Raw genomic sequence first — 11,259 nt, 5'->3', positions numbered from 1 at the left:
ATTCGAACCCTGAGCCGAACATGTCTTCTATATCTGGGGCGCCCAAAAATTTACAATTTACAATTTTTATAATGTACCGGTTTCCAATCAGTACTCTGTATCAGCTAATTCACATGTTATGTTTCAATACCGCATTTATCTTCCAGATACCATCTCTACAAGTGTGTGGACATCAGAACATTTTAACTAAACTTTTCTTCGTAAGGCTCTTAATGTTCAGTACCCGGATGACAAAAGTTTGTCCTCAGTGGGTCAAAGGTAAGTTTTGTTTTTGAATGGGTGAGAACACATACCATCGAGTGCAAAGCTTAAAGGAACAAAACTAATTCCTGGTGGACTGTTGTTTGCAAAGAGCAGCTCCACAGGGATCACTGACTGCTTCCCAACAAAGAGCATCATTACTGACTATGACCTTAAGCACATTTCCTCAATGGACTGTGATGCAACACATGTTTGTTCCATAAGTTTCTTTCCTCCCTTTGAAAAAACATGACCAGGTACAACTTTTTTTAATTGAAAGTAATGCCAGTTTTAAAATGAGCTGGATTTAACTATGATTTATGGAGATATTACAGTGGTTGTGCGGATGCTGACCTTATTAAGCAGGTCAGGTGTCAGCAATAACAAGACTGATACATGAAAACACAGTTTCTGTGTCAGTGTCATTATAAAATTAGTTATTAGTTATCAGTGATACACGCAGTCATGGCGGCCAAAATTTGGGGGGAAAAAAAGAGTACATTATTGGAATCAATATTCTCAGCAGAGCATGGATACCCGACCAGAACCTGTCAGGACCCAACAGGCTGGGCCAGACCAGGTTCAGACAAAATTTTAGTAGTGATGTCTGTGTTAAGGCTGGGTTTTACTCACAGTCAGTCAATCAGTTGACATGGTGCTTTAAGGTTTGTCAAGTGAAATTATGGTGTAAACTTAAATATATAAATACAGTGTAAATGCAGTCTATACATCCTGGTAAATGCTGGAGTTTATTATTTATGTAGCGTTTTGACCACAACTGGAAAATATCTGTTACCTTCCAACTGGCAAACATACATTTCTTTTTAGCAACTAAGGTTGGAGGATGTGAAGCAAAACTAGTTCAAAACCACTGAAAATCAGGGAAGTCAACTGAATGGAGGCATTTCAGTTTGGTTGTCAACGTGTGTATTTGTCAGAATATAACTAGGACAAGTAGTTACTATATGGATGTAACTCCAGCTTTGTAGGAGTATGTGCATAACTACAGAAGTAAAAACATTTTCCTTATTTTTAAGGAATTTTTCACAGTTAGCTACAGTGTACATGTCTGTAATCAGGCAGTCAGATGGTAACACAAACTTAGTGCCCCAGCTCACATTAACTGCATCAGTTTTGAGTCAGGTTCAGGCATTAAAATGGATTGAGTATTATATGCTCACAAAATTCAATATAACAATATCAATCACCTACATACAAGTGGCAGGAAGTGGCAACGACCACCTTCTCCTCCCCAACCCCTTCAAGTGGATCTGTCCAGCCATGTAATGTCAAAGGTCAAAAAGTTAAAAAATCAGATCAATTCAGACAGAAAGAGCAGAGTTTAAATCAAAAATACAAATGAAATGGATGGCGACACATCAGGGGTATTGCAAAAACTGAAAACATTTTGTTTTGTGTTTTTATTGAAATAAAGTGAGTCATACAAGTAGCTAACACTTCTAAGGTATAACGCTGTGTGAGGGTTGAGTGCATAATGGTATATGTAAAGTATGACATTTAACATAACATTATGGTGGTGAATGTAGCAGCAGAGTGTGAGTACAGTTCAGTCTGTTTCTTGATGGACACACTTAAGATGGACTGACTTTTAAGGTGGACCAGCTCTTCTTATTTGGGGCCCCCACCTTTTCTGGACGAAACCCTTAACATTATTTTCAAAGGCCTGATTTGAAGAGCAAAAATCAAATGTTTCAAACAAAGTTTGACATTTATTGTTTACTATAGTCATTTTTACTGTATTGAATGTTCCCTATGTATCAAAAATGTTGCTAGTTTTCAAAGTATTGTACAGAAGTTAGAAATTCCAGTGCTGGGACATTAGTTCCTTCATTAACTGATTAATCATGTGAACTATAAAATGGCAGCTAGTTAATAATAGTAAAAAAAAGAAAGTCCATCAGATGGTTTATTGGAAGGCCTTGTTTTGTCAGACCAGAAGTCCAAACCAAAAGATTTTTCAGTTTACAATCATGGAAGTAAAAGAAAACCTGAAAATATTCATGACTGAAAAACTGGACAGAGAGAATATTTCTTATGAATGAAAAGAAATACGTACATTATCAAAATTGCGTTCCATTTATTGATTAATTGATATCAACTAATGAGATGTGCTCAAAATAACAGAGGAGTTCACAGGAGATATACATTAAACCAATAGCAAGGGTTTTTGAATCTGTGGCTACAAATGTCCATAAACATAAAACTTTACTTGTGGCTTTAAACAGTTTAACAACTTCATGATAAAGTTCTGATCACCACAAACAGACCTGGAATTTCTCTGACGGAAAGTTTCTGTTAATTGCTTTCACGTTAAAGAGCAAACAGCTCAGTCATACGTGTAGAACAAAGCTGTTCTCCTTGTGGATTACCAGTTGATTTGCCCACAGAGGGCTTGGTTGTGTTTTGAAACAACCTTGTTAATGTCAGTGTACTTCTCTACTGAATATGCTGCAACTTGTTTTTCACTGACCAAAAAGGTCATTTGAAGTCTTAAATGTCACAGCTAATTGACTCCAGTTCCTTCTAATTGCAGATTTCTTTAATGACAATGATGAGAAAAACCTCTCAGAAGACATATCTAATAAATCCCTTTGATGCTGTGTGCCCTGCATGCTGGATGCTACATAACAAGCAACCCCAGTGTGTGTGACCTTTAATGATGAAGCCTAGTGAGGGTTGATGAGATGGTAGCTCATTCTGTGTCCTGCAGCATGACTCACTTCCTGAATACACAGAGGATTACTGAAAATGTCAGAAGGTCCCAAAAGTCCTTCTTCTGGAAAGTGCAACAAAGTCGTGCTCACAGTAAGTTTAATCAAATTAGTCAAATATTGAAGAAAAGTGCCAAAAGTGTCACAATTTCTGTTTAACAGGAAAAAGTTCCAGAAAGAAATGAGTGAGATAAAATCACAGACTTCTGATCTTTACTAAAAACTGATTTTATTCTACTGAGAAGCTCTGTGTTAGTCCAGCCAGTATGAGAGTTTTGAGACAAACTACAATACAGAAAAAAATATGACTGCGATTATTCTGACAGATATTGTAATTGCGAGATGATTTATCATTGGTGTGAATGATCATTTTTGTGTCACTTACCTACACAACTACAGCTTTTGCACACCTGTGGATCGCCAGCTGCGTAGGAGAAGCAGCGGCAAAATCCGGAAAATCTGCCCACAGTTCAGCTTACTTGCAATGAATTTTAACGCTTCAGTACTGAGACATTCTTCAAGATAACTTAATGAATGTGTGGGCCTGGACATCACTTCAGCACTACAGAACTTTGACAGATAATCTGGTTTCTCCGCTGTCCCTAAAATGTTGGTGAGCAGCAGAATCTTTTGGTGTGTTTGGCTGAGGGATTTTACAGCTAATAAAATTATTTGCTCTGATTGTCATAAGTTTTTGACATTGCACATTGCACTGCAATGCGACCTCCTGTGTCCACTTTATGGCGATAGAGAACAGTCACTTATCAAGTGATGAAGTTCCAATCAAGTTTCAAGTGTACCATAACATCAGGTCAAAGAATATTTTACAATGGACTTAAATCCTGTTGCCAGTAATTGGCACAATGACTACACCTGCTAACTGGTGTCCAGAAGCATTAAGGGGAAGACTATGATGAAACGTGAAATATGGGAAAGACTGGACCATTTACACAGATGTTATCAAAAATTCCTGTTTCCTGGCGAATAATGCTTTGCAACTGCATCCCTGTCCAATAACAACCCAGCATCACCACATACAGCCGTTCCAACATTGTTCAAAGGAAATCACCAGCTAGGAGCATTTAGGACCTTAAAAAATCTAATTTTTTTGTGTTGCCACTGAGGGGCACTATGACTGAAACTGAAGACTGGCATGTAAATATGTTAAGGGTGGGATTAATCCCGCAGGAACAGCGACAGGCTTGGAAGCCAGATTTCGTGAAGGCCAAACCATGTAATTACCTCTTCATGGTGTACTGCGGCCTAAAATGATTTTTTCCCATAAGCTAACATTGTGAAAGAAGCTTCAGTAAAATGTTGGATACATTTTGTAGTAACAATATCAGTCAGAAGAGCTGTACGATTAAATTATTTTATCCCCATTCAAGTTGGCCAGGCACAAAACCAGAAGTTAGCCAGCTCAGTCAAGTTTTTTTAGCAAAATTTGAAGATCAATCTAGTAAAAGCTGTAGAGTTCATTTAAGTACAAAAGAGAGCAGCAGTCATAATCTTTATGGTGTGACTGTCAGAATTGACAGTCAGAACTGTCACTGGACCTAATTTCAGAAATAGACTGTATGGCAGTGAATGAAGAGAAATGTTTATCAATTTGAATGATAATTTTCAACTGAATAAAGTCTCAAACTAATTAAATATCCACCTGTGTCTGTCTTGTTGTGACGTCGGCACATTGAACGCTTACCAAAACCTGTAACTTGAATATTGTAGAGCTGCTTCTTTATATGAGCAGCTCACAGAACCTACCGGCTCTCTTTTAACAATAAGTTGTTGGTTGTCAATATGAGCAGATTTGTTGTGATTTTCATCTTCTTTACCAACTTCTCTGAGCCCAGATGACAGCAATGTTGGTGTTGGTGATGTGTGCTGAGACGATGTAGTTCACTGAGCACAATAACACAAGACTACATGATATCTAACTTTATTTCCGACAAACTGAGACTTTATTGAGTTGAAATCTTATCTTTTAAACTGACTGCAGTAATGTGTGATTCATGACACAATTCAAATAGGATAAAATCTTATTTGTCTGTCTTTATTCACTGCCATACAAAGTTTTTCTGAAATAAGGTCCCATGACGTCCAGCCGACGGGGCAGGACTTCAGCTCTGTATTCAAGAAATCCCCCAAAACAAACACTAAATTCAAAATTGCCGACTTCCTGTGGGTTCAGGTCATGACCATCAGACTTTTTTGTTGGTCTAGGTGTGATACACATACTGAATTCTTAATATGTAGGTGAAAGTAGTCCCCGGCTGCATTTTAGAGGTTCCTAGTGAGCTGTTTTGCCACACCAGTTACAAAACCAAAACCATGACAGACATACATTTTTAAATTCAAACACTTCTGAATGGTATGCAATGTGAATTAGTTTTTGAGCCTGTTTCAGCCAGTGCTCTGGCCCTACTGTGATATCATTCAATGGCTGTATTGCCCAGTGCCAGTCTAAATTTCATGGGAGTCAATTCTGAAGTTATTTTGGCTTTTCAGTCTGGAACGTTGTTGCATGGAAAAAATATATATATAATTCATATAATTTATTTATATAAATTCTTGTCCAATTACATTCATACTTGTTTATTTTTGCAATCTTATGCATTTACTCTTTTACCTTTATAGTGAGCACACACACACACACACAGACACACACACACACACTTCTGAGTCCATGGATGATTGCCAACTAAACCATTTATAAAGTCTTAACATTCTCTGGTCTAACTGCATTAACTCCGGTAAGTTCTGTGCAGACATGTGGTTTTAAATGTGTCACGGTAAAGTTTTATTAAGTACTGAACCAACAATGTTACCTTTATATGAGCTATTCATGTTGCCTTGAAATCTCTGAACTGTACTTAACTTTGTGCTGTATCCTGAAAAAAACATGTTTGAACCAGCATGGCCGACCTGGTATTGTACAGAATGCACAAACTATAGTGTTTTAGTGCTGTAAAGTGTTTGTCATTTAGTGTTTGTAAATGTTTGACTTGATTCTTTTTCATGTTTTTTTCTGGACATTTTACACTTTACATTCTCTTATTCATATTCCCAGAACACAACTTGGAGTCTGCTGGATGAAGCAATAACAAGAACAAGTTTGGTTTAAAACAATGTTAAGTTTTCTTCTTCAAATGCTTGATAGGTGTTTAACAACAATATATGATTAATTTCAAAAGTGACGATTTAATCAAATGATTAACTTCATATCAAATGTATGTATGAGACACTTTTCAATTCTTGATCAGCTTGTTTTGTCATCATAGCTTAAAAAGGATGCAAAACTTGAGATGATGCACTGAACCTGGGCCTGAGGTGAGTGCTTCTTTATGTTACTGTTACCAGAAATGAATGTTTACAACTTTCACCTCACAACAACCAACTGCTGCAAATTTTTTGGGAGTAAATATCAATGAGTGTGGTTTAAAGTTTGAGTATCTATGAATGATAAAGATAGAAATACTATATGATTACAAACAAACACTGAAAACTGTCATGATTCAGTTTAAATAGTGTTTAACCTAGTCTCACTATTGATGCCCTCTGCACACATTGTAATGTTAAGAAATGAGAAGTGATGCTGTAATGCAATATGACAATGATGTACAGAGGAGCGTGTTGTTAAGTTTGCATTTTTAAACATATTTTGACAATTAACATTTTTAAATATGTGCAATGCAAAACTATTTAGAAATTATCCAAAAAGGTTTTTCATTATTTTAACAAAGGTAATATCAGTTTTCTTCATAATAATATCGATTATAATAATAAACATGTATATAAAAACGTAAAATAAGTATTTAATTATATAAAAGTGCTTATAATAATGTCTGTGATTACTATCAATAATTAATGTCATGTCCTTCCCTTAATTAGATCTTTAGCAGTCAAGACATGAACGTGTCAACGGCCAATGTGACTGTGGTTATAGAGTATCGGGACTCCTTCGCCAAAGCTGTGACCAAGAATGTGATTGTTGTGGTTCTCAGCATCTCCATCAACTACATCAATGCAGGCCTCATTCAAACCTTTTACAAACACCAGGTATGACTTTTCTTTAATTATGTGCAAAAACTTACTTAAATGAAATAAGTTTGTGTTTTCATAAAACGGGGCTGTCTGCAGTAAAAGATGCAATTACTTTTGCAATTGGTGATACATAACTATTTATAAGCTTAAAAAATAAACAGACCAGCTGGTGGGCGATGTACTGTGAGTTGAATGGTGCTTGGTACATCTGTATTTAACAACCTGAGAATGAGATTCAACTTTTTTTTTTTTAATTGTCCACCTTAAAGCAACATTAAGATAATATAAGATGAAACACTTTTGATCCCTCCCCCGGTATATTCACATGTTATAGCACCTTACAGATTGAGACAATACGGTAAAACATGATAGCAAACGCAACAATAGAATACACAATAGAGTCATAAAAACATGGCATAAAATAATGATACTTTCAGCCAACTTGGACCATTGCACACAAAAACTACACTTCAAATTGTAATACACACATGGTGTGTGGTAATATACTAAATAAGAAGTATTATAAGAATACATAAATATAAATGAACAGAGCAATACAAAATTGCTTGGAATAGTTTCACAGTGCAAAAATCGTAAGGGATGAACTGTATGCATGTATCAGGGTTCCCACTCTTTCCAAGAGATCATTTTCCAGGACTTCTCCAGGACATTTGTGGTAGGACAGGGAGAGCAGCCATAGATTCATATGTTCCTAAATTCATTTATTTATAACCCCAATGCCTTTTTCTCTTGTGAATTTTCGCTTAGTATTTATGACTGCCTGATCATCGATAACTGAATAGCATGAACACCAGTACCCAAGGGCTGCTGGAAGTATTGCTTTAATCAAGAGCAACAGTAAATATACAAAAGACAAAATAAGACAAGTCTCTTAAAACAAACACTTAACTGGTTTCGTTCTGTACCCTGATGTATGTGCTTTATGAAATAAATAAATAGGATGCATACTGAGATATGTAGTGCAAAGAAGCATTATATAGTAATTTGTATTTTGTGAGATTTTAAAATGTGTGAGAACAGACAGGCCACTTGTTAATCATTCATAGATGACGTTGTGCTCTCAGACAGATAAAAAATAAATACATACATACGCCAAATATCCTTAACTCTCTGTTAATATACCTGTCTGTAAAGTGTATGTGTGGGAAACACTGGGCATTTCTTTCCATAATCAAATTTGATAGTGCGAAATGGCACATGTTCTCGTAAAAACTAGTGTTCACTAATATGAACTTTATTTATTCAAGTATTCATGATTAATGCTGTTCTACTCTTGCTGTATAACTAACATTTACTTCCCATCTGCCCTGCTTTTCTCCCCGCCTCCAGATCTTCAACATGAATCCTCGGTATATACTTTTCATTCACCTGGTGGTCAACGACATGATCCAAGTGACTCTGGCCGTCATGTTGTTCATCATCAGCTACACCATCTACAAAATAAATGTTTCTGTCTGTTGCGTCTTTATCCTACTTGCTCTTTTCACCACTGAAAACACTCCTCTGAACCTGGCCTGCATGGCGGTCGAGTGCTACATCGCCATCTGTTTCCCCCTCCGCCACGTGCAGATCTGCACCGTCAAGAGAACTTTAATGCTGATTGGTCTAATCTGGGTGACAAGTTTGTTGTCTGTGCTTCCTGATCTGTTCATCACCTTGGCCATGCAACCGCTGGACTTCTTTCATTCCCGAGTCTTCTGCCTCAGGGAAACTACTTTTCCAAATCCCCATATTCTCAAGAAGAGGGACATTACCTATATTGTGTATCTGGTTATAGTCTGGATGGTCATCTTTTACACATACTTCAGAATTCTGTTCACTGCACAAACGGCTAGCAAGGATGCTAAAAAAGCCAGAAACACAATCATCCTCCATGGTTTTCAGGTGCTGTTGTGTATGGGAATATATGCAGAACCCCTGTTAAGACAAGCTCTGTATGAGTGGTTTCCAAAGAATTATTCAGACTCCTTGTTTGCATGTCACATCATTGCACAGATGCTGCCAAGATCAATTAGTTCAATCATCTATGGCATAAGAGACAAGACTTTCAGGAGGTACCTGAAAAGGAATCTGTTTTGTAAGGTGAGCCAGTAAGCATTGATGTCAACTTTAATGTCCTCTTCAGGAGTCAGACAACTGAACACTGACAATTTTTTTCATCACATCATTCTACCAATCTTTACCATACCAAAAATAGGCCCACAAGCAATCATCATTAATTCAATTATTCCAATTCTATCAACTAGCCTGAGAAGAATAAAGTAATCTAATAAATACATCTCCACAAAAATATACCCCGCATTTTCACCTCAACATGCATTCACACACCAGGGATTATCTGCCACAGCATCAAATATGAAATAAAGATTGTCCTCAAACATACTGTTGGTGTCCTGGTCTGAACACATTATCTAAGGTAAGTTCAACCTGCAGGAAACTGTCATACTCTGAACTGTTTTCTGAATGGACTGATATTTTATAACTATTGTGGAGATACAATATCTTTTTTCTTGCTGATTTTCGATCCTTGTTTGTTACACTTTCTTATATTTGGAAAGCCTGGGTTGTCTCTGGTTTTTGAAGAACCATTTTAAATCTGTTCATTGCAAGAATATTTGTTCTGAACTGAAACATGGACAGTTTGAAAGACATGACTCTTTAAAATTAAGACTGTCTGAAGGTTTTGAAAGTGTTCAGACTTCATGAAATTAGGTCATTTTTTGTATTTACTTTCATATCTCAATTGTATGACTTTAAATGCATTCATATCAATTTAGAGATCATGTATTTTTCAAATAGGGCTCTGATCCTCGACTGAAATGATCTTAGTGACCTTGTTCTCATGTTGTTGTTACTGAGAGGCCTCATGCTGGATTATCCTGAAACATTTTGACCTCATAACACCAGTTCAAACAGCATCTAGTTCCTTTTAAATACTCTGGACTTTTTTTTTCATCTGTTTACATTTGTTGAAAGCTGTAACACAGCCCGTAACTTTTATCCTCAAATATCTTCTAATATATCACTAATCAATTAATGGACTAATCCTTTCAACTTTAAATCAGTTATGGATTTGTGTTATACTACACTCTAACTCTAGATTTGTACAATTCAGATCTTCAAGTCAAACCCACGCTATATCCTTTTCATCCACCTGGTGTTCAACGACATGATTCAGCTGACAACCAGCATTTCCCTCTTCATCATCACCTACGCCTTCCAAACCATCCATGTCTACCACTGTTGTCTCTTGGTGGTCCCGGCCATTATGACCACACAAAACACCCCTCTGAACATAGCTTTTATGGCAGCTGAGTGCTACATTGCTGTCTGCATTCCGCTCCGCTACAACAACTTATGTTCAGTCAAAAGAACATATATTGTAATTGGCATAATGTGGACATGTAGTTCATTTTCTGTCTTGCCGGATGTCTTCATCCTTTTTGCAACCGAACCTCTGGAGTTCATAAATTCAAAAGTGATGTGCTACAGGGATGCAGTGTTTCGGAACACGTACAGTTTAAAGAAGAGGGATGCATCCCACATGCTGTTTCTGGTAGGGGTTTGGTTGACTCTGTTGTACACTTACTTCAGAATTGTGTTTTTGTTTGTAGGCAAAACTGCCAACACAGATGCTACAAAGGCTGGAAACACTCTTCTCCTTCATGGCTTTCAGGTTCTATGCAACAACAGGTTCTCAGTTTGTTCCTTCCCAGGAAGTTTATCATAAAACAAGTCTTCCCTCACTTTGTAAGTCCTATTGTCTACGGGCTACGAGACAAAACTTTCAGGAGGTACTTCAAAATATATCTTCTATGTACCATGGACATCCATCCTAAGACAACTGTGAAGATGCTTACGTAATATAGCTCTCAAAAATGTTTGATGCATCAAAATAACTGAATGCAAGTAATAAAAAAAAAACAAAAAAAACAAATGATACAATTTTGAGAAATCACAAAGCTTCTCTGTAACTAACAGCTGTTGTTCTGGTCAATTTACAGCAGCCTCACAAAGCAATGTGTCAAGAGTAGGAGTCTACCGATATGTTTTTTTTCAGGGCCAATACCAGTACCAATTATTCAAAATCAAGGAGACTGAAAACTGATATTTCTTTCACAGTAACCATCAAAGTCTTTGTGTCAAAATTTCAAACAACAAGGTAGGCTGATAGTTGGTCTACCCCTACACTTGAGTACATATCAAAGTATAATTTGGTATA

General features: G+C 36.7%; 1 protein-coding gene and 1 pseudogene across 1 annotated transcript; both read left to right on the top strand.

Moving 5' to 3' along the window:
* The first annotated feature begins 6,881 nt into the window (after nucleotides 1–6,881).
* Nucleotides 6,882–9,131, top strand: LOC119021451 (odorant receptor 131-2-like). Its single transcript, XM_037101754.1, has 2 exons — nucleotides 6,882–7,031; nucleotides 8,367–9,131. Exons 1-2 carry the CDS (start codon nucleotides 6,882–6,884, stop codon nucleotides 9,129–9,131), a joined length of 915 nt encoding a protein of 304 aa, XP_036957649.1.
* Nucleotides 9,132–9,137: 6 nt separating this feature from the next.
* Nucleotides 9,138–10,901, top strand: LOC119020653 (annotated as a pseudogene).
* Nucleotides 10,902–11,259: the final 358 nt, after the last annotated feature.

This window comes from Acanthopagrus latus, chromosome 6, assembly GCF_904848185.1.
Source record: "Acanthopagrus latus isolate v.2019 chromosome 6, fAcaLat1.1, whole genome shotgun sequence".
NCBI classification, from domain to species: domain Eukaryota; kingdom Metazoa; phylum Chordata; class Actinopteri; order Spariformes; family Sparidae; genus Acanthopagrus; species Acanthopagrus latus.
This window is presented reverse-complemented; position numbering and strand designations above follow the sequence as displayed.